The following is a 27,996-nucleotide window of genomic DNA, read 5'->3' on the forward strand; positions in this document are numbered from 1 at the left end:
TGGGGAGGAGGCTCCCTCAGCCCCCGAGCCCTGTGTAGTGGAGGAAGCTTCACAGAGTGGGAAGGAGTAAGGGTTCTCAAGGTCAAGTTGCTTCTCTCTGTCACCAATCTGTCCCTTTCTATCACCTCTTTGTGTTCTTTTGCCTACTCCATGAACTGCAAGGAACATTCGAGGCTTTGAAACAAGCTCATACTTTTTTCCCAAATGAGAGAAGGAAGCCCCTTGGGTAAGGGAGAAACAGCTCAGACTCTGCTCCCTGCTCTGCTCTGGGCTCCCCTCTATGACTGGCCTTGTCTGACTCCACCTGGGGTGGGACCCGGGTGTGTGGAGAAGGAGCGGGGGTGGTCTGTCCTGAATTAGGCTGAATCAAGCTGCCAATCAACACCAAAACCTCCCATCGTCCCAGTCAGGCTGCAGGAAAGTGGAAAGAAAGGGAGCCTCAGGGCAGCTCCAAAGGGAGCTGTGTCCTGGCTCTGATGTCACCAGGTATATCAGGCTGTGGGCACAGCATATGGGACACAGCACAGGGGACAGCGAGCAACCCACACTTGGAGAAATCAGGAGATGCACCACAGGGGCTCTGCATGGCAGGGAACGGGCAGTGTCAAAAATTGTGTATTTATACAGAGGGTAACAGTGCATATCTAACACAGACTCACCATCTTAACCTTTCTACACGTGCAGTTCAGTGGTATTAAATATATTCCCCTTGTTCTGCTACCATCACCACCATCTGTCCACAGAACTCTTCTTCCTCCCAAAATGAAACTCTGTTCCCATCAAACTCCTGGGCAGAGCTGCCCCACCTGTGGCCCACGGTTTGACCCCTGACTTGTCACCTTTAGACTTGCTCCTAGTCTCCTGCGCTATTTCTGCTCAAACACCCATCCCCATCATCACCCATCTCTAGGATGTCCTTAAATAGCAAAGCCTCAGAGAGAACACACCTTGGCTGGGTGGTGTGGGGCCGTGCAGCTGGAAGAAACTCAGCTCCTTCGAATTCCAGGTGAGGGCCCCAATGGGCCAGGCAGCCAGACAGTCAGGAAAGGACCAGAAGTGCTGGGAACTGTGACCCCCAGTTCTGTGTCTGTCCACAATCGAACGCTACTGCCCAATTCACACTTGAGGAAAGTCTGTGCTTCTCCCACACAAAGCAGTGGGCCTTACAGTCTCTGAGCCCTCAGATCATTGTGCATCTGTCTTGTGACACACACATACCTGCTGTGGGCTTTTAAGGACTCAGGTGGGCTGAGGGGTGGGAGATGCCAACTCTGATTGAAAGATGCCTGTGAGGAATCAAAGGTGCCACACAGGGCAATCTTCTCTCTGTTACCTGCACAGCGGAGCTGCCCAAGCCCTACATCATCAGCAACAACTCCAACCCCGTGGAGGACAAGGATGCTGTGACCTTAACCTGTGAACCTGAGACTCAGGACACAACCTACCTGTGGCGGGTAAACAATCAGAGCCTCCTGGTCAGTCCCAGGCTGGAGCTGTCCCGTGACAACAGGACCCTCACTCTATTCAATGTTCCAAGAAATGACACAGCGTTCTACGAATGTGAAACCCAGAACCCAGTGAGTGTCAGACGCAGCGACCCACTCACCCTGAATGTCCTCTGTGAGTATCTCTGCTCCTCTCTGGCCCAGGCTGCCAGTCCAAATCCACAGGGCCACAGGCAGGGTCTCTCAGTCCCTCTCAGGTTCAAGTACACAGACCCTCACCCCTGGACATCCAGACTGTCTGTGACTTTCTGCCCCCAAAACACCTGGGCAGACCAAGTCTTGATCAAGAATAGGAGGGGAGGGGCTGCTCCTGTTCTGGGAGGCTCAGGGTCCACACCCTGTGATGGCAGAAACAGGTGAATGTCTCAGACTCAGGCTCAGCAGATACAAGAGGGGTTTGGTTGAGACTTTAGGGTTGTGACTCAGCTTAGAGGGACACCGTGGTCCTTCCATAGACCAGGAATTTCCACTTCCCTCTGACAACATCACCTGTGGCTTTATTCTCTTTGCTCCAGATGGTCCAGATGCACCCACCATTTCCCCTCTAAACACATCTTACAGAGCAGGGGAAAATCTGAACCTCTCCTGCCATGCCGCCTCTAACCCATCTGCACAGTACTCTTGGTTTGTCAATGGGGTGTTCCAGCAATCCACACAAGAGCTCTTTATCCCCAACATCACCGTGAATAATAGCGGATCCTATATGTGCCAAGCCCGTAACTCAGCCACTGGCCTCAATAGGACCACAGTCACAGCGATCACAGTCTATGGTAAGTGGATCCATGAGCCCTGACATCACGTTTTGGGGTGGAGTCTGTCTGGTTTTCAGAGAACAGCCAGGAAGAAATTTTCTATCCCAGCCTGTGTCCGATGGGCACAAGCAAATCCCAGATTCTCCCCCTGGACCTCCCCAGTGTGTCTCTACACACTCTCTTCTCCGTGTTGTTCTGATTTCTCATGGCTGACCCCAGGTCCAGCCTGGAATGTGGGGAGGAGGCTCCCTCAGCCCCCGAGCCCTGTGTAGTGGAGGAAGCTTCACAGAGTGGGAAGGAGTAAGGGTTCTCAAGGTCAAGTTGCTTCTCTCTGTCACCAATCTGTCCCTTTCTATCACCTCTTTGTGTTCTTTTGCCTACTCCATGAACTGCAAGGAACATTCGAGGCTTTGAAACAAGCTCATACTTTTTTCCCAAATGAGAGAAGGAAGCCCCTTGGGTAAGGGAGAAACAGCTCAGACTCTGTTCCCTGCTCTGCTCTGGGCTCCCCTCTATGACTGGCCTTGTCTGACTCCACCTGGGGTGGGACCCGGGTGTGTGGAGAAGGAGCGGGGGTGGTCTGTCCTGAATTAGGCTGAATCAAGCTGCCAATCAACACCAAAACCTCCCATCGTCCCAGTCAGGCTGCAGGAAAGTGGAAAGAAAGGGAGCCTCAGGGCAGCTCCAAAGGGAGCTGTGTCCTGGCTCTGATGTCACCAGGTATATCAGGCTGTGGGCACAGCATATGGGACACAGCACAGGGGACAGCGAGCAACCCACACTTGGAGAAATCAGGAGATGCACCACAGGGGCTCTGCATGGCAGGGAACGGGCAGTGTCAAAAATTGTGTATTTATACAGAGGGTAACAGTGCATATCTAACACAGACTCACCATCTTAACCTTTCTACACGTGCAGTTCAGTGGTATTAAATATATTCCCCTTGTTCTGCTACCATCACCACCATCTGTCCACAGAACTCTTCTTCCTCCCAAAATGAAACTCTGTTCCCATCAAACTCCTGGGCAGAGCTGCCCCACCTGTGGCCCACGGTTTGACCCCTGACTTGTCACCTTTAGACTTGCTCCTAGTCTCCTGCGCTATTTCTGCTCAAACACCCATCCCCATCATCACCCATCTCTAGGATGTCCTTAAATAGCAAAGCCTCAGAGAGAACACACCTTGGCTGGGTGGTGTGGGGCCGTGCAGCTGGAAGAAACTCAGCTCCTTCGAATTCCAGGTGAGGGCCCCAATGGGCCAGGCAGCCAGACAGTCAGGAAAGGACCAGAAGTGCTGGGAACTGTGACCCCCAGTTCTGTGTCTGTCCACAATCGAACGCTACTGCCCAATTCACACTTGAGGAAAGTCTGTGCTTCTCCCACACAAAGCAGTGGGCCTTACAGTCTCTGAGCCCTCAGATCATTGTGCATCTGTCTTGTGACACACACACACCTGCTGTGGGCTTTTAAGGACTCAGGTGGGCTGAGGGGTGGGAGATGCCAACTCTGATTGAAAGATGCCTGTGAGGAATCAAAGGTGCCACACAGGGCAATCTTCTCTCTGTTACCTGCACAGCGGAGCTGCCCAAGCCCTACATCACCAGCAACAACTCCAACCCCGTGGAGGACAAGGATGCTGTGACCTTCACCTGTGAACCTGAGACTCAGGACACAACCTACCTGTGGTGGGTAAATGGTCAGAGCCTCCTGGTCAGTTCCAGGCTGCAGCTCTCCAATGGCAACAGGACCCTCACTCTACTCAATGTCACAAGGAATGACACAGGACCCTATGAATGTGGAATCCAGGACTCAGTGAGCGCAAAACGCAGTGACCCAGTCACCCTGAATGTCTCCTGTGAGTATCTTCTGTTCCTCTGTGGCCCTGGTTTCCAACCCAAATCCATACAGCCAGAGGTTAGGACTCTCAGTTCTCCTCAGGTCCAAAGATGCAGACCGCCACTCCTGGACACCCAGGCTGGCCATAACTTCCTGCCCTGGGAAAACTAGGGCAAACCCAGCCTGGACCAAGAATAGGAGGGGAGGAGATGCTCCTGTCTTGGGAGGCTCAGTGTCCACAGCCTGTGATGGGAGAAACAGGTGAATGAATGTCTCAGACCCAGACTCAGTGGACATGAGGGTTATGGTTTGGACTTTTTAACACAGGATTGGGACAGGACTCAGAAGGACACTGTGGCCCTTCTACAATCAGGAGCTTCCCCTTTCCTCTGATGACATCACTTGTGGCTTTGTTCTCTTTGTTCCAGATGGCCCGGACACCCCCATCATATCCCCCCCAGACTTGTCTTACAATTCCGGAGCAAACCTCAACCTCTCCTGCCACGCGGACTCCAACCCATCCCCGCAGTATTCTTGGCTTATCAATGGGACACTGTGGCAACACACAAAAGTTCTCTTTATCCCCAAAATCACATCAAACAATAACGGGGCGTATGCCTGTTTTGTCTCTAACTTGGCTACTGGTCGCAATAACTCCATAGTCAAGAACATCTCAGTCTCCTCTGGTAAGTGGCTTCCCTGGAGCACCAGCATCATGTTTTGGGTGGAGTCTATCTGGTTCTCACAAAAGAGCCAAGAAGACATTTTCTTGCCCAGTCTGTGTTCGATGGGCACAAGGAAATCCCAAATTCTACCCTGAGCTCTCTCACTCCATCTCGGCCGACTCTCTCCTCCCCAGCTTCTCTGATATCTCATGGCTGACCTCGGGTCCAGCCTGGAATGTGGTGAGGGGGCTCCCTTAGCCCCAGAAGGCCCCCTATAGTGAAAGGGGCTTCATAGTCCAGGAGAAAGAAGGGTCCTTAAGGTCGAGTTTCTCCTCTCTATCACCAAATGTCCCTTTATGTCACCTCTTTGTGTTTTTTTAACCTACCCTATAAGCTACAAGGAACAAGGAGGTTTTGAAACAAGCTCACACTTTTTCCCCAAATGAGAGGAGGAAGCCCCTTGGATGAGGGAGGAGCAACTCAGACTCTGCTCCCTGCTCTGCGCCCGGCTCACCTGGTGACTGGCTCTGCCCTGGCTCCACTTGGAGTGGGCCAGGGCATGTGGAGAAGGTGTAAAGGTGGCCTGTTCTGAATCTGGTTAAATCAAGCTGCCAATCCACAGCAGAGCCTCCCTTGGGTCAGGTTGCAGGGAAATGGGAAAAGAGGGAGCCTCGGGACAGACTCCTGAGCTGTGTCCTGGCTCTGAAGTCACTGGCTGTATGAGGCTGTGGACCCAGCACATGGGACACAGCACAGAGGACAGTGAGTGGCACACACTTGGAGAAATAGGGAGATTCAGCCACAGGGGCTCTGCGTGGAAGGGAAGGGGCAGTGCCAGAAAGTGTGTATTTATAGAGAGGGTAAGCCTACCAGCCAGTATATATATCTAACATAAAACTTACCATTAACCATTTCTAAGTGTACAGTTAAGTGACACAGCACAAATATCAATCAAGTATATTGCCCGGTGTGGTGGTTCATGCCTGTAATCCCAGCATTTTGGGAAGCCAAGGCAAGTGGATCACTTGAGGTCAGGAGTTCAAGACACACACACAAAAAATAGCTAGGCATGGTGGCAGATGCCTGTAATCCCAGCTATTAGGGAGGCTGAGGCAGGAGAATTGCTTGAACCTGGGTGGCAGAGGTTGCAGTGAGCCAAGATTGTGCCACTGCACTCCAGGCTGGGTGACAGAGTGATACTCTTGTCACACAAAAAAAAGGAAAAATAAATCAAGTATCTTTATACTCTTGTGTAACCTTCACACTATCCATTTCCAGAACTTTTTCATCTTAACATACTAAACCTCTGTACCTGATAAACAGTAACTCTCACTCCTTCTCCCCTAAACCCTGGTAACCTCCATTGTACTTTCTGTTTCTAGGTAATCAACTATTCTAACGAGCTTACATAAATGGAATTATATAATAGTTGTCCTTTTGTGTCTGCCATATTTCACTTAGCATAATGTCTTCAAGGTTCATCCATTTTGCACCATGTATCACAATTTTATTCCTTGTTAAGATTGAATAACATTCCATTGTATGGACATACCTCATTTTTCTATCCACTTATCTTTCAATGGACTTTTCAGTTGTTCCCATCTTTTGGCTATCGTGAGTAATGGTGCTGTGAACATCAGTATACAAATATCTGTTCAAATCGCTGCCTTCAATTCTTTTTGGTGTATGTCCAGAAGTGGAATTCATGGATCAAATGTTAATTATTTTTTAATTTTTTGAGGAACCACAATACCATTTTCCATAAGAGCTAATATTTCACATTTCTGTCAGCAATGCACTAGAGTTCCAATTTTTCAACCTTCTTGAAAACACTTACCGTTTTGTGGCCATCCTGATGTGTGTGAGGTGGAGTATCATTGTGGCTTTGATTTGCATATCTCTAAGTGTTAGTGATGTTGAGCATATTTGCATGTGCTTGTTGGCCACTTGTATCTCTTCCTTGGAGAAATCTCTACTTTAGTCCTTCATCCATTTATTAATTGGGTTTTTGGATTTTTGTGGTTGTTGATTTGTAATAGTTCTTCAAATATTCTGGAAATTAATCTCCCATCAGATATATGATTTGCAAATATTTTTCCCATTTCATAGGTTGCCTTTTCACTTTTTCGATAATGTTCTTTAATATATAAAAGTTTTTAATTTTCGAGGCTGGGCACAGTGGCTCATACTTGTAATCCCAGCACCTTGGGAGGCCGAGGTGGGTGGATCATGAGGTCAGGAGATCAAGACCATCCTGGCTAACATGGTGAAACTCCATCTCTACTAAAAATACAAAAAAAAATTAGCCCAGTGTGGTGGCGGGTGCCTATAGTTCCAGTTACTCGGGAGGCTGAGGCAGGAGAATGGCATAAACCCAAGAGGCGGAGCTTGCAGCAAGCCGAGACTGTGCCACTGCACTCCAGCCTGGGCGACAGAGCGAGACTCCGTCAAAAAAAAAAAAAAAAAAAAGGTTTTTAATTTTTGTGAAGTCCAGTTTATCCATTTTTTTCTTTTGGTGCCTACTTGTTGTTATAACCAAGAAATCACTGTGAAATTAAATGTCATTAAGCTTTTTTCCCTGTTTTCTTCTCAGAGTTTTATACTTTTCACTCTTACATTTAGGTCTTTGATCCATTTTAGGTTAATTTTCATATATAGTGTCAGGCAAAGATTCAACTTGTTCTTGTGCATGGATATTCAGCTTTCCCCATATCATTTATTGAAAAGAATGTCCTTTCCCCATTAAATGGTCTTGGCACCCTTGTGAAAAATAATTTGGCCATATATGCAAGCGTTTCTTTCTGGCTCTATATTCTATTCCATTGGTTTCAATATCTTCCTTTATGCTAGTACCACACTGTATTGATTACTGTGGCTTTATAGCAAATGCTGAAATCAGGAAGTGAGTCCTCCAGCTTCATTCTTTATTTTCCAGGTTGCTTGGCTATTTAGAGTCCTGAGAGTCCATATGAATTTTAAGATAGGTTTTTCTGTTTCTGCAAAAATTGTCAGTGGGACTCTGGCAGGAATTGCATTGAACCTGCAGCTCACTTTGGGCAGTACTGTCCTCCTAACAATATTGAGTTTTCTCATTCATGAAAAAAAAAGTCTTTCCATTTATTGATGTTGTCTTTAATTTCTTTCAGCAATGTTTTATAGTTTTCAGGGTACACTCCTTTCACCTCCTTGGTTAACCTTATTTCTAACTATTTTATACTATTTTATGTTAATGTAAATTGGAAATTTTTTCTTAATTTCCTTTTAGATTGTTCATTGTTAATATATAGAAGTACAACTGATGTTTGCATGTTGATTTTGTATCCTGCAACATCACCAAATTTATTTATTAACTCTAACAGGTTCTTTTAATCTTTAGGTTTTTCTACATATAAGTTCAAGCTATCTGATAACAGAGATCATTTTACTTCTTCTTTCCGATTTGGATGTCTTTTTTTTTTTTTGCCTAATTTCTCTGGCTAGGATTTCTAATACTATGTTGGATAGATGTGGCAAAAGCAGGCATTCTTGTCTTGTTCCTGGTCTTACAGGGAAAGCTTTCAGTCTTTCTCCATTGAGTATCGTGTTAGCATTGGGCTTTCCACATCCTGCCTTTATTATGCTGAGGTGGTTTCTTTCCATTCATAATTGGAGTGTTTTTGTTATGAAAGAGTGGTGAACTTTGTCAAATGCTTTTATCGGTTCTATCTAATTATAGAGTTATTAAAATTAAATTTTGTGTGTGTTTCCAGGAATTTGTCCATTTCATCTTGGTCATTCAACAGTTTGCTGGCATACAATTATTCATAGCACTCTTGTAGTCCTTAATATTTCTGTAGAATTTGTAGCATTGCTGGCAATATCTCAATATTTTTTCTTCTTTTTTCTTTCAAGAGACAGGGTCTCACTCTGTAGCCCAGCCCAAGCTAGAGTGCAGTAGTACCATCAAAACTTACTGCAGCTTCAACTCCTACATTCAAGTGATCCTCCTATCCCCATCTCTTGAGAAGCTGGGACTACAGACATGTGCCACCATGTCTGGATAGTTTTTTAAGAAATTTGGTAGAGACTGTGTCTCCCTATGTTGCCTAGGCTGGCCTCGCCCTCCTGACCTCGAACAATCCTCCTGCTTGAGTCTCCCAAGGTGCTGAGATTAAATATGTGAGCCACCATACCTCCATTTTCATTTCTGATTTTAGTAATTCGAATCTTCTCTCTTTTTTCTTAGTCAGTCTAATAAATGACTGTCAATTTTGTTGATCTTTTTTGAAAAACCAACTTTTGGTTTCGTTGATTCCTTCTATTGTTTTCCATTTTCCATTTTATTTATTTCAACTCTAATCCTTATTTCCTTCATGTACTATCTGTGGTTTGAAGTGGTTCTTTTTCTATATGCTGAAGTTGTAAAGTTAGGTTGTTGATATGCGATCTCTCTTTATTTTTAACGTATTTACCATTTTAAATTTCTCACACAAGATTCTTAACTTCTCTGAGCCTTCAATTCTTCAACTGAAAATTGTAATAATTCTCCTCACCAGGAAATGGAGGGAAAAAGGAAAATTGCAATAAGAGTGACTGTTCAATAGTATTGTTTTAAAGATTTAATGTAATATTCGATTAAGCCTTCAGCAAAATGCCACACACTGAGGGAAACTGCATAAATATTAGCTGCTATTATCACTACTGGTATTATTAGCTTGAAGTCAGGCAGTGCTAGAGCCAAATCCTAGATCCACTTCTCACTAATCATTTGACTTTGGATAAGTTTTCTTCACTACTCCAAGCCTCTGTCATTTCATCTGTAAAATGGAAATCATGCCTACCCAACAGGGTTATTGTATGGATCAAATGAGATACCAGAAAAGCATTTACAGTAGCTAACATAGCATTAATCACCAGCCTGAGTTGACTGGTGAGAGCTAAGCCCCAAATGAAAACCCACTAGGACATGGTTACTGGCTAAAAGTGGGGGAGAGAAAAAAAGTTAAGTGCAAAGAATCAAGCCTGGTATGTTAGTTTTCATCCACTGAGATGCAACCAAGATGGAATTAGAGATGCAAGATAATTTACTGGAGAAAACCACCATGAGGAAAAGGGGGAAGTGGGAGGAGCCTAAGAGAGCCCTCAGACCACGATGCAGATCTGATTCCTGAAAAGGAGAAAGAGGAGAGAGTTTTAGATAGTGATGCAGTTCTCAGAGTTTCCACAAGGCTGGTGGGGCATCCTCAAGCCCCTCACCCATGAGAGAGAAGCAGAGTTTCCCAAAACTGGGCTTTTCATTCCCCTGCTGGGAACCCATGAGAAGCGAGTTCTCTGTGCAACGGACTTAGTAAATACAGAATGCACTAGCCTGGGCTTTCTGTCAATCAAGTCCCTGCCATAGAGACCCAACAGACTCTTATTTTTACCTACCACAACTGAGACACTGAGAAAAAGATGCAACCATGAAAAGATAGAAAGTTCTAATGCCACGCAAAAATAGCAATCAGTCTTTCTCAAATTTCAAAGCCTTCAGAAATATCTGAGTGCAGAAACGCCAGGGTGGAATTGACAGAAGACTGATCACCAACTAGAAATACAGTGAGAGAGAAAAAAATTACAACCTTCCCACAAAACTGATGCATTCCTTGAAGGAACAAGTAGAGACTACTTCATGCTGAGAGCTGGAACCTGGGGCACCCCACTGCAAAATAACATCACATTCATTCCTTCTCTTTTCTTTCCATGACAGGCAGTTCAGCACCTGGAAATTCTGGTCTCTCAGCTAGGGCCACTGTCGGCATCATAATTGGAGTGCTGGTTGGGGTTGCTCTGATATAGCAGCCCTGGTGTAGTTTCTGCAATTAAGAAAGATTGGTAGGTATGACAGCCTTTCCTCTTGTTCAGTTTTCTGCAGTGCTGACTGCCATGCTTGGGAGAGAGAAAGGACTTCTTTGCCTGTATCTGGGACTGGATCTCCTCCTCCTACTCCCAAGCTCCTGCTTCTCAGCACTAATTCCTGCAGGTGTCTTCTTCCCTGGTCTTCATGCTCCCTGTACCCCACTGTCTCTTAGACATAATTATCCCCAGCCTCTGCTCATTTGTTTCCCAAATTCAATACATTGTCAAAGCCTCTTGGTCCTTTTTTAACATCTCTCACTTGTGTCATTCTCTCCATTCCCATAAACCTCAACAACTGCTCAAAGTCCTGCTTGATCCCTTGTTGCCAGTCTTTGAAATGTTTCTTGCATATGACTGCCTCATTACCTTCCTAAAATCTAGTTCACTCACCTACTCAAGAAGACACAGGGACCTACTGTGGTCTATTAGATAAGTTCACATTTCTTCTCTTTACTAAGCTTTCTCGATTCCTTTACCACCACTCCCTTGTATAATTCCATCATCCGAATTAGATCTGTCTCCCTACACATCCCTGCCTCTCCACCCCATATGAACATAGAATTCTTAGTTCCAATGTTGCACCTAAAAACATGTCAAACAGGGTGACCTCCTTCCACCATCTGCACTGTGGAGTTACCCACACCCTTCATCACAAGCAACTTCTGACCTCATGAAGAACAAAGACTGTAGCATTAACATGTGAGTCTTAAGCTCAGGACACACCCTACCTGTGGCTGAGAACCTTTTCCTGATAACAAATTCATGTGTTCATAGCAGATACAGAAATGAAGAAGGCAAGGTCCTTAATTCTATGACAGTAGACAAAACCTGAAAAATAATCGTAATACCAAAACAGAAAGGAGTGAACGTCACGAGAAATCAGAGAAATCTGATGGAAAATATAGCTATACGTGGGAATCACTCAGAAACATTTTATAAAATAGATACGTAAGCCCCACCCCTAAATTCTGATTTACTGGTCTGGAGTGGGACCCAGGTATTCATAATTTTTAAGCCTCCCCAGATGCTACTAATGTGCAGCCAGGGTGGAGAAACCCTGTTCTAAATAAGTAGGACTTGGGGCTAAACCCATGACTTTCAGCTAGGAGTATCAGAATTGCCTATGGAGTTTTTCAACATACATAAGCCTATACTTTGTTGGCCCTGTTCATTAATGGACTCCATCAGGGACTCAGGAATCCAGTTGAGAAACAGAAGCTAAATGGAAAGGCCATCTTATTTGACATGTTAAATTATATGGGAAGCACTGTCAAATGATAAGTGACGCTAAACCTTCTTTAAGTTATATTTATGGGTATGTTATTGATGTGAGTGTTCCAAAAGTTATATAAGAAAATCTAGAAATCTAACAGGTTGTCAGCCATAATGTCATATGCCACAGAAGTAACTAAATTTCTATGTGAGTTGTGTTCTCATTATAATAAATTCTCATCAGATTTTTAACCATACTCATTTTAAATCTTTGTCATTCACAGACAGTTTTTTTGATTCTTCCTTAAAGCACCTGCAACAGCTACAGTCTAAAATTGCTTCTTTACCAAGGATATTTATAGAAAAGACTCTGACCAGAGATCGAGACCATCCTAGCCAATATGGTGAAACCCCATCTCTACGAAATTGGCTGGGCTTGGTGGTGCGCTCCTGTAGTCCCAGCTACTTGGGAGGCTGAGGCAGGAGAATCGCTTGAACCTGGGAAGCGGAGATTGCAGTGAGCCGAGATCGCGCCACTGCACTCCAGCCTGGCGACAGAGCAAGACTCCATATCAAAAATATATATATATATATATATATATATACACGAAAGAAAAGACTCTGACCTGTACTCTTGAATGCAAGTTTCTGATACCACTGGACTGTCTGAGAATTTCCAAAACATTAATGAACAAACTGACAGCTTCATGAAACTGCCGACCAAGATCAAGCAGAGAAAATAATTAATTTCATGGGACCAAATGAACTAATGAGGATAATATTTTCATAAATTTTTATTTGAAATTTTGCTGATTCTTTAAATGTCTTGCTTCCCAGATTTCAGGAAACTTCTTTTCCTTTGAGCTATCTACAGCTTACAACAATTTGATAAAATATGCTTTTGTGAACAAACATTGAGACATTTACATTTTCTCCCTATGTGATCGCTCCAGACTTGGGAAACTATTCATGAATATTTATATTGTATGGTAATATGTTTATTGCACAAGTTCAATAACTCTGCTCTTTGTTAACAGAATACATTTGAAAACATTGATTATACTACTAAGACTTTGACTAGAATGTCATATTTGAGGATATAAACCCATAGGTAATAAACCCATAGGTACTACAGACAAAGTCTGAAGTCAGCCTTGGTTTGGCTTCCTAGTGTCAATTAAACTTCTAAAAGTTTAATCTGAGATTCCCTATAAAAACTTCCAGCGAAGCAACTTTAAAAAAGTCTATGTGGTCAGTCGCTACTCTTGCTGCAGTTATGAAAAGAATGAGGCCAAGTTTGATGAAAATAAACGTATTTAAAAGAAAACAAATTTGTCTTATTGGGATTATCTTTGGTAGAAATAGAGATGCCTATGGAGAGAAATTATGTTGAAAAGAAAAACTATAGTATACCTGTTATGAGGCTGTCACTTTGTACATTGTTACTAGTTTTTATTGTCCATCTGTAGGCTAGAGTGAACCCTGCATTCTTCCACTTTCTTCAATCCCATTTTCTGTCATGGAATCACTAGGAACAAAGTTTGCTCTGTTCCTGAAGCTCTATAAGCTACAGATGGATAACTCAATGTAAATTTCATGGGAAAACACTCATGCCTAAGGTGTCGGCCACTCAGAGCTCACCAATATGTTCAACACCATAACTAGAGACACTGAAACTGCAAACCAGGACAAGAAATTGACAACTTCACACTCACACTGTGGACAGCTTTTCTCAAGATGTCAGAACAAGACTTCCCACCATGAGGAGGCTCCTACCCCTCTTAATTTGTCTTTGCTCATTGCTACCTCTTTTGCTTGGCAGGATAATGCTGTCATTAGAATTTCATAGGAAGTATCTTCTGAGGGTAGCTTAACAGAGTATCATATCTCTCGTATCACTCCCAAATTTTTACATAAGAGATCCTTTAGTCCACTCAATGGCTGACATTAGCAGCATCTTTAATACAACTGTTTGTTCAAATGTACGGTGGTCCCTTTTAGAGTTACACTTCTAGACTCACCTGTTCTCACTCCCTGTTTGAATGTAACCCAGGCATGAGATGCTAGATAATAGAATTGCTACCTACTAGCTGAACAGGAAAGAGCCTATGCTATTTTTGACACTTCTTGTTGCACATAAATAAATACAATGGGTATTACAGAGACTCAGTTGCAGAAATTAACAAACATCCTGCTTGGTTAAAATGGGTAGACTCATCTGGCTTATTCTTTATTCCATTTTAGTTGGTTTGCATCTTGCCTAAGGTGCATACTCCAAACTCTTGGTATTATTCTCCTGATAGTCACACTAGTAGTCTCCCTGGTGTGCTGTAATCTCTAAAAGCTTTAAATGTTTGCATGCAGCTATCCATCAAATGTCAAATGGTCTCTCTTTGGTTGGCGACAAAACTCAAAGGAATGTGTGATCAGGAAGACATCATAACCTGTGAATGATGGAAGCCCAAAATGATGGTAGCTGAGAGTAATGTCAATGCTTTCCGTTTTAGTCACACTCTCACCTAAGTGAGTGCATAGAGACTCCAAAATAGGGCCACTGATGTTAAATGTTACATACTCCAACTGAAATTTTAAGAAAGCAGATAGATCCCAAAACAGACCAATAAAAAAAAAAAAAAATGGCCGAGCACAGTGGCTAACGCCTATAATCCCAGCACTTTGGGAGGGCAAGGCAGGCGGATAACGAGGACAGGAGTTTGAGACCAGCCTGACCAACATGGTGAAATTCCGTCTCTACTAGAAATACAAAAATTAGCTGGGTGTGGTGGCACACACCTGTAATCCCAGCTATTCAGGAGGCTGAGGCAGGAGAATTGCTGGAACTTGGGAGGCAAAGATTGCAGTGAGCCGAGATTGCGCCACTGCACTCCAGCCTGGATGACAGAGTGAGACTCCACCTCAGAAAAAAAAAAAAAAAAAGAGAGAGATTCCAATCTACTTGAGGTCCCCTTTAATTTTTATAAAAACGTAACCTGAATTAACCTGATGTTAACCAATACATTTATTTCTACTGCTCTCTTTTCTTGTTCAAATTTGACAAAACCCACTGTTCTATTATTGTATTGCCAAAGGGGAACTATCACTGTATTTGTAAAGTGGGACCTGCCCCAAATTATAAATCCCAAATAAAAGCCAATTAGATTTATAAATAAAGCTGCTGTAATTTTGTCTTTTGATATGAGTTCACAGCCAGCGATGGCCAGTGGAGTCTCTCAGTCCGCATCATTCTCACCCTGACCCTCCTGCCTTCCTCTTTCCCTTACAAGGACCCTTCTGATTACACTGAGCCCACACAGATAATCCAGAATAACCTCACCATCTCAAGATTCTTAACCTCATCACATCTGGAAAGTCTTTTTGCCAAATAAAAGTATTACGCATTGGCTCCAGGGATTAGGATGTGGACATTTTTAGGAGGTCATTATTCTGCCCAACACAGGTACCTTTTATAAACTTCACCCACAACAAAAATTTGCTTTGCCTGCCTTCTGTGTCTCACTTTTCTGTCTGTGCACAAAGTTTAGGGTGAAACACACCAACTCTGCTATGAACTGGCTGGATGACCCTGGACCACTCACTTCACCTCTCTCAGCCTCTTCTCATCTGAAGCACAAGAGTGATTCTTACTGCATCAGAAAATTTACATGAAAGGGTAAACTAAGATGTGTAAGGCATTAGACACAGAGCCTGGTACCTGATGAGCCCTCGGTAAACATTCTTTGCAGTTCTTTACTTTCACCATCCTATTTCTGTCACCCTCATCCATCTACTCCTTCATCTCCTTTCTCTTCAGTGACTTACTCAGTCTAAGCTGCCAGTTAGGAAAGAAGCCACATTTCCCATTCTCTCATGATCCTGCTGGAATGTTCTTGTGATGAAGTCTGTTATCCACGAGAGACAGCCCACATTATTTATATGGAGATGTCTGGTTAAAACAAGTCCTTTTCATGTTCATGTAAAACCTATACATGTTTCCTCTTAATTTACACATACCAGTCCCAATTCTGCCCTGTTAATTTATACATGCACTTTCTTATTTCACTCTTCTTCAGTCTTTCTCTTAACACCTTATACATTTAGATAGTACAAAAATAACGAGCTGGGCCAAAAGAGGGGATTCCTTTAGCAAGATGAATGTTTTCCTTTAAAAAGATGAATGCTTTCTTTGGCGTAAAGAATGCTTATTTGCAGGGCACTCCTGAAACCTGTTTCTAGGTTTGGCTTTTGGAAAAATCATTTGAGCCTACAATGCATTTTTAGATGCTCCACAACCAGGAGATAATAATTACCGCAGAAGCCACATTCACTCTGTGTATTCCTGCTGTTGGATAAATGTATTTTCACAGAATGTTGAGCATGAGTTACTCCTCCCCAGTCCTTCCTGAAAGTTAAACTTCCTCCTTAACCATCTTCATCTCCAGGTGGACTGCCAAGACTCTGGCTGGAAAATACCTCCCACGCTGGATGGCCAGGGTGGCACCTTTGCCTATTCCCATAATTATAATAGCTCAGACTGATGCAGCTCTCACTATGCACCAGGCACTATCCTAAGAGCTTTCCAGCTAGCTACAGTCCTCACAAAACATCCTGAGTGCCACCATCCCCATTTGTACAGATTTTTTAAACAGGCAGAGAAGTGAAGTAGTGTACCCATTGTCACCCAGCCCCATAATTTAACCTCATTTCCCTCCCGATCTGGGCAGAGGACACCCTAAGATTTCCAAGGTTTCCTGAATGACATCCACCTTCCAGAATGATTTTTGCCCCCTCTACTCTCAGGATTTGACAAACAGCCAGCATTTTGTTTTCTGTCTCACCCTTCACTTGTGCACCTGTTCCCTAACGCCACACTCACAACTGCGCAGTCCTGAATAAGAATTAGCTTTTATGAACCTCAGTTTCTTTGGAGAAAAAATAGGTCCAGGTTCCCAGTCATCATAAAGTCATTTTTACTCCACTGTCAACTATTTGCCCAGCCATTCCTGGCCATAAATGAGGTGTACTAGGAACAGTAAGTGTGATGAGAAGGAAGTAGGAAAAGCATGAGTCACTGGAATGGTCACAAAGAGGAGATTTCAAATCCAGAAACAGTCATAAAACACACCCAGAGTGTGAGGTCTTTAAGCAGTGACAGCCCCACCTGCCTCTTTCCATGGCTGGTGGCCTCTGACTTCCTTCTCAACCCACCCCACCCAGCCTTGCTTTATTAAGCCAATACTATCAGCTTGGAAATGGGGCCAGACCAGTGCACACAGCACTGAGTGGTGGGGTGGAGGAGCTGAAAAGGGAGAAGCGTGTTTGACTTACGGAGACCTGAGTCACCTTGGTACACGTCACCAGGGCAGGGAATGGTTTTTTGAAGGGCTGTGCAGAACTCATGGTGGTTATCCAAATTAAGTGACTGAGGCAAGCGTCTAAATGAATTGTTTACCGAGCCAGATCTTGAGGGTACGCCCTAGGAAAACACAAGTCACAGAAAACCTCTGTGGCTTGTGTTCTCTCTGAAGAGGTCTTCAGGAGGCCTTAAAGTGGGGAAGGCAGGTAGGAAGAGGTGGGTAGGTGGAAGAATGATTGTTCTTGTCTTTGCTCTGTGCCTAGAAAGATAAGCATTATCAGCCTGAAATCCTAAGGACTAAGACCGAAGCCTCAGGAACCAGACTTAGATTTCAGAACTGAAGATACAATCAACATGTCCTTGTTATATGGGAGGATATACATCTTGAAAGTTTTAAGGCCAGCAAAGAGCAATTTGTGAGGGCGGTCATCCAGAAATACCTAAGGCCTTTTGCCTTCCTATGGAGGTCTGCCTAATGCACAACATTTTTACAAAAGGTTTTGTAGTAACAGTGATCCATCTGGGGAAATGATGATGGTGTTTCACGACTCAGTCTCAAAGCTTAACTTTCCCTGCGACCTGAAGAGGGTCCTGAAGTTTTTCTTTTCCTTTACATTTACCCGCTACCTGATCTGCTATTCTCTCTCTCTTTTTTTTTTGTTGTTGTTGTTGAGACAGGGTCTCACTCTGTCACCCAGGCCAAAGTACAGTGGTGCAATCATGGCTCACTGCAACCTCCACTTCCCAGGCTCAAGCAATCCTCCTACCTCAGCCTCCCAAGTAGAAACTGGGACTACAGGCCCATGCCACCACACCCAACTTATCTATCTACTTATTTCTTTATTTTATTTTATTTTATTTTATTTTATTTTGATAAAATAAGAGACAGGGTTTCACCATGTTGCCCAGGCTGGTCTTGAACTCCTGAGCTCAAGTGATCCACCCACTGCAGCCTCCCAAAGTGCTAGGATTACAGGTGTGAGCCACTGCACCTGGCCAACCCCTATTCCTCAAAATCTTTCAGAGAATGCATTATGGAAAATATGAGTTTGTGGTTGTATGTTTCATCTGATCCCACATCACTAGGAAGGCTCATTCCTAGGAAGTTGTGTCTCATGGAGAAGGGAGTGAAGTCGCCTCAGAAAAGGACCAAAGCCAAGTTACAGGAACAAAGGGAAAGTAATTGTGGAGCCCTATTCGGGCTACACAGCTGCCTCTTCGATTAAAGTAATTCTTTGAGCAATCATCACCCTAACCCTTTCAGTTGTATGTTGGCTCAATTGTAATATCTGGAGCAGTCTACAGACTAGTTTTTCTAGAGCCTCTGAAGTACCTTCAGATTGCAGTGGCAGGTTGCTCTGGATTGTAGCCTGAATGAGATGTCAAGTGAACCTTTTGAGTAATCCATATATCAGCAGGCACGAAGGTTCTTGCTATGTAAGTTGTAATTTCTCCTGAAATTCACTTAAGTTGTCTAGCTTCAGGTTGCATGGCTTTAGGAAAAAGCACAGTTTTAATTTCTAATGATTCCAAGTCAGAAAAACGGAAGAAAAATTTGAAAATGTTAGTTTCGGCCAGGCGTGGTGGCTCACGCCTGTAATCCCAGCACTTTGGGAAGCCGAGGTGGGCGGGTCACAGGTCTGGAGATCGAGACCATCCTGGCTAACATGGTGAAACCCCGTCTCTACTAAAAATACAAAAAACTAGCTGGGCGTGGTGGCGGGCGCCTGTAGTCCCAGCTACTCAGGAGGCTGAGGCAGGAGAATGGCTTGAACCCAGGAGGCGGAGCTTGCAGTGAGCTGAGATCATGCCACTGCACTCCAGCCAGGGCGACAGAGCGAGACTCCGGCTCAAGAAAAAAAAGAAAAAGAAAAAAGAAAATGTTAGTTTCAAGACTTGTAGCCAGGAAAGAACTCAGGATTCAGTACAAATTGTAAGGAAATAACAAAACTCAAAAACAATGAGCAACACCAGAATTTAATAACAGCTGTACTGTAGTTTCTTCTGAAACATAATGTTTTCTGTCGCCAGTTCCCCATTTGTACCAAAGGCAAATTGTAGTAGGACCCAAATTATTTGCAAAATAAGTTTTAGTCTTATACTTGGCCTGAAATTTTGATTTTGGAAAGTCTGTCAAATACCAAAGGTTTAAGACACCTGTTCAAAATTGGTCATAGGTCACTGTAAAATAATAGTTATTAATTTAGCCAAAGTGATAGTTCAAAAATTTTAAGAGGGAAAAATCTTTACTTTATTTATTTATTTATTTATGTTTATTTTTTGAGACAGGGTCTCGCTCTGTCACCCAGGCTGGAGTGCAGTGGCACCATCATACCTCACTGCAGCCTTGACCTTCAGGGCTTACGCAGTTCTCCCAACCCAGACACCTGAGTAGATGAGAATACAGGTGCATGCTACCACACCTTGCTAATTTTGTTATTATTGTTGTTTTTTCTAGAGACAGAGTCTCTATTTGTGGCCCAGGCTGATCTTAAACTCCTGCACTCCAACCATCTCCTTGCCTTGGCTTCTCAAAGCCCTAGGATTATAAGCATGAACCACCATGCCTGACCAGCAAAAACGTTCATTCTTTGAGGAAAATGTACTCTGACAGGAGATTTTATTTCCCAAATAATCATAGGGCTTAATAAAGACATCACAAGGCAAACTGAATCTGTCTCTGCCCCCACTTTTTTCTCAAAAGGTAAACAAAAAGAATTTACTATCTCCTATTAATGCTGCATGAGAACCTTGTTCAAAAGAAAAAAACAAGTGTTACCTTTGTTTTAATGTATCATTAACGCTGAAGCTAAGTTTAATAAAACCTTATAAACAAGTCTATTTAATTTGTATCAGTTTTGACTACAATGTAAGATTTCCATAAGACATTTTGTAACCTTTTATAATTTTGTTCATTCTCTTTCTTTCTCCAACTTTCTGACTCCATTCAGTATTACCCACCATTCTTTTTATTCCTTCAATTTAAAATAATCCTTAAAAAGCTCTAAACTAGACAAAATTACTCTTCCTTTAACAAATACATTTTTATCACTTCTTATACATTTTGTTTGACCAAAAACACATCCTAACTTTCCTTATACACTGCTATAGAATTGTTTCTCTTATATCTAGCAGTCTTAAATACCTACATTACATTGTTAACTCTTAGACACCCTTATTTTCAGTGAAAAACATAGGAAGTAAGCAATCTTAATCATGTACCAGATATAGAATGAACGCAGGACAAATGTCAGAGCTGTGATTATCATGCCTGGAGGGTCTAATTTCTCTCAGCATGGGCAAGATAGGCCTGTCTCCCAGACAGCTAGGAGATAGGCCCGGTATTGCCCACAGGCTTCATCATGGTCCTTTGTATCCGAAGACATAAACTCACAGACAAATTAAGCAATTTATTATATAAATATGTAATATATATAACTGTTGCTTAATTTATATATGTTATTTTACATATATTTTGCTTTATGTATATATGTATATAAACATAATAGAAGCAACAATTTTATGACTTTAAAACATCTATTAGAGAGAGTATAAGCCTGTCTGTCCAATAGACCCAGGCAAAAGTGTCTACATTAAATTCTGAAGACATTTCTACTTTCTTTTACCAACAATTCTGAAACTATTCTTGTTTACCAAAGATTGCTAAAACCGCATGAACTGGAAAAGCATTTGCTCTTGTTTAATTTATGAGTACTTGTTTATCTTTATATTAATTTGATACCATGTGTAGACAATGTATAAACATATGTACAGACATATGTTTATATGTCTGACACAACATTTAACATGCACATACACACATAAAGATAGAGCCAGACACAAAGACTTTAGAGTTTTGATTTTCTTTAGCCATGGGACCAGTAAAATTCACTAGTTTAAAAGAGCAGTTGGATTCAAATAGTACCTTTGGAAATGGAAATGGTTGACATTTATCTGGAGAAGTCCTCACCAAGTTTTAAGATAAAATGGGTAACAAATTTACACCTCAAAGCATTGAGAGAGAATTTAAGCCTTTTCAAGGAATTAAGGTGTGTTAAAGGAACATTAAAAATAGATGCCACCTGTGTTAATTAGCTTAGGAAAAAATAGACACCAAGGTAACGCAAAATGATAGATATTTACCTTAGGATTTTACGAGGAAATTTATTTTCTTTAGATAGGTGTGTGTTTTCCAGCTGGACCACTGAGCTCAGGATGGAGCCCATTAAGGGGCAGGGCCAAAAAGGTACTTGCAGTTTGTGGGGCCTAATAATTTAAATATGGGAAAAGTGGGCACAGTTGGAAAGCAGAGCATTTAGATCTTTAAACATTAAGGATTCCACTGAATCCCAGGTCCCCCCAAAAAAAGTAAAATGCAAAAACGACCATGCTGTACAACACTCCCACAGTGTACTTTGCTGCAAAGGCATTTTTCTAATTGTTTAAACCGTGTCTTTCTTATCTAAACATGCAAAGAAATGAGTAGCCCTCTGAAGTAATCATATTTATTGTAACCACTATCAGTCATCTCCAAAACTGTAGCTCTCACCCCGACCCAGCAACCATCATACACACAAGGTCAAGTATTTTTACAGTATGAAGTAATCTCTGATGCCTGCAGAAGCCAAAAAACATCAGATAACACAACAGAAAAGAGTAGAGTGTGAGATCTAACAGAAATCTATTTATTTAAAATTCCTGAGGCTCCATGAGGGAAAACAGAGGTTTCTCCCAAAACTAGGAGCCTGTGGCATCTTTTCTGTTTTCCCTAAGGGGTCTTGGGTTGTTAGAAATTGTTTAGGTCCACTCATGTGGCATCCAGGGTAGCAACAAGGAGGGGGACGTAGAAATCAATGGAAGAACAATTTTTAAGAAAGGAAGCACAAAGAAAGATAAAACACATAATTCAAAATATTTCAGTCAACTGGAGACAGAATTTTTTAAAAGGACACAAAAAAGAAAAAGTGGGAAGGTCTTGAGTGTTGGTTTTTAATTAAGCTGACTTTTAACCATAGATCTCTTTTTTAAAAAAATTCCTTTAGGTTCCTTGTTATCAGATTTTAGCTGGGACAAACAACTGATATTTCTGAGTTTTTGAATTTTGTTTTACCAAAGCCACACTCCCAATTAAAACTAATAAGCCTTAGCCAAGGTTGTGACTTAACCACAGATGTACAAGGCATATCCAAAGAGATGAATGAGCACCCCCCAAAAAAGTCAAGAATCACACAAATATAAAACCAAAAGGGACTAGTTTCCTGACCTAGAATTAAACCCAGGCTGCTGTAGTTAAATCATAGATTTTTAACTATTAGAAGAGAACGTGGAGTGGCTTTTATTCATATTCTCTCAGAAGATCTACAGCAAGCAGTTTGAGCTCACAAAGGATTTTAACTTTGTTTTAGGTCAAATTTTTGTAATTTACTCAAGAGAATTTTTAAAGCTAGCCATAACACTATGATGTGTCTTTTTCTTTTAATTTTATCTTTCCATCACTTATTTGAAATAAAAGATCTCCAAAATCTTTTTTTAATGTAGGAGTCCAATTTAAAGGATCCATCGTCTGGCCATTAGCAATTAGAATTTCCAGTGGTGTACTGATCCCAATCATGACTCAATCCAGCAGTTTCTTCAGTGATGAAGCAATCCCAAAGATCTGCCCCCCAACAGAATAAGATATTCACTCTCAGGAATAGAACAGGACAGCAAAAGACTCTTGTTTCTGTAGCACTAACCAGGCAACAAGGGTTGGGACAACAAAAACCCCTTAGAGATGGGACTTCTTATAACAAATCCTCCTGGGAGCTCAACTTATTTGGAACAAACAAAGCAAAACAAAAAAAATCTCAGGTCCCAGTCATCTTCAGGCTGGTCACCTGAATGTGACTCGAAAATCACACCTCCCAGATGGTGGGGACCAAGAGCAAGTGCTCCCACTTGGCCACTTGGTCACAAATCAAACCCTCAATGACATAAAACAAGATGAGAGGGAATTTTATTTGGTACCCTTCTTTGTGAACAACACAGAAGGAAAGAGATAGAGGAACAGACTATTTCTGGAAGGAAAGGGATTCAGCAATATAGATATTCATATGGAAAAATGCACCAAATACTACGTCAGAATCACTACACCCAGGCTAGTCATACACAAATGTTCTCCCATTAACCAAAATTTTGCAGAGAAAATTGATTTTTCCTGTCTGCTTGACCAAATTGCACAGGGGGAGAGAAGCCAGGAGCCTCAATGATATAAAGTCTTACCCTTTTGGTGGTTGATTTCCTGGATTCCTGCATGGCCAAAAACATGCTGGTGGTATGGTGGTAAATCAGGTTTAAGTAGCAAGACAGGTTATGGGAGGGAGAAAGGAGGAAGTTTGGCTAACAAAGATGGTCTTGTTATATAGATGAAACCTCACAGGTAGCAGCCCTCAGAGAGAATAGATGGTAAATATTTCATTCAGGTCTTTAAGGTCTCAGGCTCCATTCATTTTTCCCAGATCCAGACAAGAGAAAGCCTGCCTGTATTAATGGGTATTCTCTAGAGATGCCAATTTTCCCATGAAAGACAACTTTGCAGGGCCACTTCTGCTTGCTGGCCCTCCGACAGACATCTCAAAATATGTCAAAGAAATATATTTTTGGGTAAAATATTCTTATTTCCTTCAACTGACAGGTGATTCCTAGAGGTTGAACTTGATGTTCTGCAGTTACAGGGGTGTTAGCAATTTTGAGGCCCGCTCACCATAATGTAGAGCTCCTGCTGGATTTGACCAAGTTGGAAGGTGTTTTGGACACTAGACAGGGCCAAGAGTTGGTCAAACTCAAAGGAGGAATGACAAAATCCAAAAACACAAAAAGCAATTGCACTTTACATATTACATCCTGTTGAACACTGGAAGCACAAGGAGAGGTTAAAGCCAACTAGCCATAAACTTTAACCTGCAGCTACCACATTTTAAAACCCCAACCCAGCCCTTTATCTGAGAGGGGACAGAGCTGAAGGCTGCTCTCCATTGTCACAGGAGAAGGAAATTCACCTTCCTTATAGGAAGTGAGCAGAGCTCCAGGAGTAGAGGAGTTCCATGGCAAAACAAAACTCAGATCTCACACGAAAAATTGAGGGGAGCAGGAACCTCAAGAGGGAGTAGGATCCAGTCCTTGGAAAGTCACATATTTGGTCAGAGCTAAAGCTCAATAGTTGATACGGAGCGTAAACAGGAGAATCACTGCAAGCCTCAGGGGCTAAGCTGCATTCAGAGGATCCCTTCATGGTCACCAAAATGTTAACCAAAATGAGTGACTGAGGCAAGCAAGTGTCTTAGTCCATTGAGGTTTACTGAGCCAGAGCTTGAGGGTGCATCCTGGAAAAACATAAGTCATAGAAACCATCTGTGGCTTGTGTTGTCTTTAAAGAGGTTTTCAGGAGGCCTGGTATTTATACATCTCCTTAAAGGGGGGGAAGGCAGGTAGGAAGACACAAGTAGAGGAAAGAATGATTGGTCTCATCTTGTCTTTCTTCTTGGATAGATAAGCATTATCAGTGTGAAATCTTAGATTGCAAACCTAAAGTTACAATTGACATGTCCTTGTTTTGTGGAAGGATAAACATCTTGAAAGGTTTCAAGCCCAGCAAAGAACAATTTGTGAAGGCAGTCATCTAGAGATGCCTGAGGCCTTTTCACCTTCTTGTGGGGGTCTGGTTAATGTTCAATGCTTTGACACAAGGTCATGTAGTAACAGTTCTTCTTCTGGAAAAAAAAGATGGTGGCATTATGTGACTCAGCCTCCAGATTGAACTATCCCTTTGGTGTAATGAGTGTGACACTCCTAAGATTTTTATTTTCCCTTACATAATTTCAGGAGTTGTACTTCCTCGATGCTGTCTGACTGAGGTCAAAGGGATGGGTGTGGAAAGCATCGCAGCTTTCTCCCATTTAGAAACCCATCGTCCCTTTCTTCTCCCCTATTGGGTTACATTCCTCTGTCCACAGTTCACTTATTTACCGAGTTGTTTTCCAGGGGAAAAAAAAATCTCAGTTGAACTCTTTAAAGCCCCAGGCATTCAGTCCAGTTCAAGGGTGTCTCTCATTTTAATGATGACCAGGCACAAATATTTTTTAAAGGCTTTCCAGAAAATGTTGATAAGAGCCTCTGCACAACCCACAGTAGCTCTGGGGAGCACTAAGCTACAAAAGTGTTGGGGAAGGAACCTGCAATGTGCTGGGACCTTTATATTTCCACCTCATCTAATGTCCCCAATGACACTTTAAGTAAGCACTATTATGCCTCTATCCCAAGACATCAATTAACTGGTCCTTTACCTCAGAATTGGTCAAAGGTGGAACCAGGATTCCGACTCACATATTTCTGAATCTAAAGGTCATGTTTCACTGCAGAGTGATTGAGCCTACATGAATTCAAAGAAAGATAGGATGACTGCTTCTAACAGAAATAACCACAGAGGCTTCAATGAAGAGTCAGGGTCTGAAATGGGCCTTAGACAAAGAACAGCTCAGGAGGCTGAGAAGACAGTTGAAGGTATTGTGGGAAGGAGTGAAAGAATTAGAATAAGTTCAGACATGAAAACATAAAATGTGGGTCAAGTCTTTCTACACAGACCAAGGGAGTAGACTGAGGCTGTGTTATGGGGGCTTTGAATGGCAGCCTAAGGAACTGGAACTTCATCTATGGATGATAGGAGTCACTGGAAAGCTTTGAGAAGGTCAGAAACATGACAAAGAGCATTTCCAGGAAGATTACTCTGACAGTGTAACCAAAAACAGATTAGTTGCAGGCTGCATGTAGAGTTCCATTAACAAAAGCAAGGTCTGGGCCGAGCATGGTGGCTCACGCCTGTAATCGCAGCACTTTGGGAGGCCAAGGCGGGCAGATCATGAGGTCAGGAGATCGAGACCACCCTGGCTAACACGGTGAAATCCCATCTCTACTAAAAATACAAAAAATTAGCTGGGCGTGGTGGTGGGCGCCTATAGTCCCAGCTACTCAGTAGGCTGAGGCAGGAGAATGGCGTGAACATGGGAGGCAGAGCTCGCAGTGAGCCAAGATCGTGCCTCTGCACTCCAGCCTGGGCGACAGAGCAAGACTCTGTCTCAAAAAAAAAAAAAAAAAAAAAAGCAGGGTCTGATACAAAAAAAGTAACTTTATTCCAAAGCTAGCTTGGAGGAAGGGACACAGAGCATTCTGCCTTTAAATGTGCTGCTTCACCTTTGGAGCAAAAAGCAGGTATTTTTACAAGGTAAGAGAGGAAATGAGTAAGAATGACCAACAAATGAGGAAGAGAGGAAATGAGAAGTAGATAACTGTCTGGTCCTCCTGCTACCAGGCAGTTATCTCCTGGGCAGCTGAGTTGGCACTTTCCTGGACAGAAGTAAGTTATAAAAATGGTCAACTGGATATGCTTCCGACACGCCCTCTGAAAGTGTCTGAGTTCCGAGGCGGCCCAGGATGGAAGTTCTGAGGCAATTACCTAAAGATGAAAGGTCCATGGCAGGTATGCTATGGTCTGCTGATCAACTGTCAACTCTTGAGGAGAGACCCGTCATGGAGCACCTATGTAGAAGAACTTGCCCCTTAGGGAGTGTCTGGTGATGGGGAAGGTTGTATATATACATTTCTGAAGGGTTAAATAGGAAACGGGGTGCTGGAAAAATGAGAAAAGAGACAGAGGGAAATAATTAAACCACCTCTAGAAAAATGGGGGTACTCAGTTACAATTTTCCACTGCCAAGTTTTATTTTATATTTATGGGATATGGGTGCCACATATGTTCTGCCTACTTTTTGCTGAAAGGGGTCACAGTCATTGGACAGCAGAATGGAACCAATTTATTTGGAGTTAAAAATATTTATGAGTACCCAGGCTTATAGATGATACAGTTTGGAGCATTATGATATGAGGTCTAGAAGATCTCTGGGAAAGCCTGCCTTGTATTTTCATATAGAGGATGTAAAAGCAGGAAGCTCCAAAACAGAGGTATATTCCTATCCCTCAAGCGGGGCCAATGTTACAAGCAGTTTTTGCCACCAGGATGGTTCTAACCCAAACCTGGACACTACCCATTGGTCTAGCAACAATGTGGGGCTATGAGAAATAAAATAATTGTTTCTGTTAAAATAATTTTTAAAATTAGGCCACCTCTAGAAAAATAGGGGTACTCGATTACAATGGTCATAGGCAAGATAACTTAAAGAAGTGGTTCTGAACTCTGGCAACTTAGCAGAATTATCTGGAAGCTTTCATCTTTTCTTTTCTTTTTTTTAACTTCTTATTTTGAAATAATTTCAGACTTTCGAAAGTTTTCCAAAAATAGAGTCCCCATATACTTTTCACTCAACTTCCCCAAATATTGTTTTAGATAACCACAGTGCAAACATTAAAATCAATAAATGATCACTGACGTTGTATAGTAAATAAATTGCAGACCTTATTCAAATCCCTTCTATCTTCCCAGTGATGTCCTCTTTCTAGACCAGGATCCAATCGAGGATCACACATTGCATCTCATTGTTCTGTCCTCTCAGTCTCCCTTAATCTGGAACAGTTCCTCAGAATTTCTTTTGCCTTCATGACCTTCACATTTATGGAGAGTACTGGAGTTATTTTGTAGCATGGCCCTCAGTTTGGGCTTTTCTAATATTTTCTCCTGATTAAACTCAGATGATGCACTTTAGACAAGAATAGCATAGATGTGATGCTGCGCCTTCTCCATGCATCATATTAAGATGCCCTAAGAGGTCAATATCTCTGATTACTGGAGATGTTAACTTTGAGCACTGG

The 27,996-nt window shown here is 42.5% G+C and overlaps 1 protein-coding gene across 3 annotated transcripts in view; it reads left to right on the forward strand.

The window, feature by feature from the left end:
- LOC105507867 (carcinoembryonic antigen-related cell adhesion molecule 3) overlaps nt 1-27,996 on the forward strand; it is a 108,404-nt gene that overhangs the window by 6,416 nt on the left and 73,992 nt on the right. Inside the window, exons 3-7 of one of the 3 annotated variants that reach the window (XM_011936580.1) lie at nt 1,342-1,620; nt 2,021-2,275; nt 3,833-4,111; nt 4,521-4,778; nt 10,495-11,151. In XM_011936580.1, coding sequence (XP_011791970.1) covers nt 1,342-1,620; nt 2,021-2,275; nt 3,833-4,111; nt 4,521-4,778; nt 10,495-10,574 — 1,151 coding nt within the window. In that variant the 3' untranslated portion in view covers nt 10,575-11,151. Of the gene's footprint in view, nt 1-1,341; nt 1,621-2,020; nt 2,276-3,832; nt 4,112-4,520; nt 4,779-10,494; nt 11,152-27,996 lie in introns of those variants that run through there. The other 2 variants (XM_011936579.1, XM_011936583.1) reach the window with 2 other exon arrangements.

This window comes from Colobus angolensis, unplaced genomic scaffold (genome assembly GCF_000951035.1).
Source record: "Colobus angolensis palliatus isolate OR3802 unplaced genomic scaffold, Cang.pa_1.0 Scaffold154, whole genome shotgun sequence".
NCBI lineage: Eukaryota > Metazoa > Chordata > Mammalia > Primates > Cercopithecidae > Colobus > Colobus angolensis.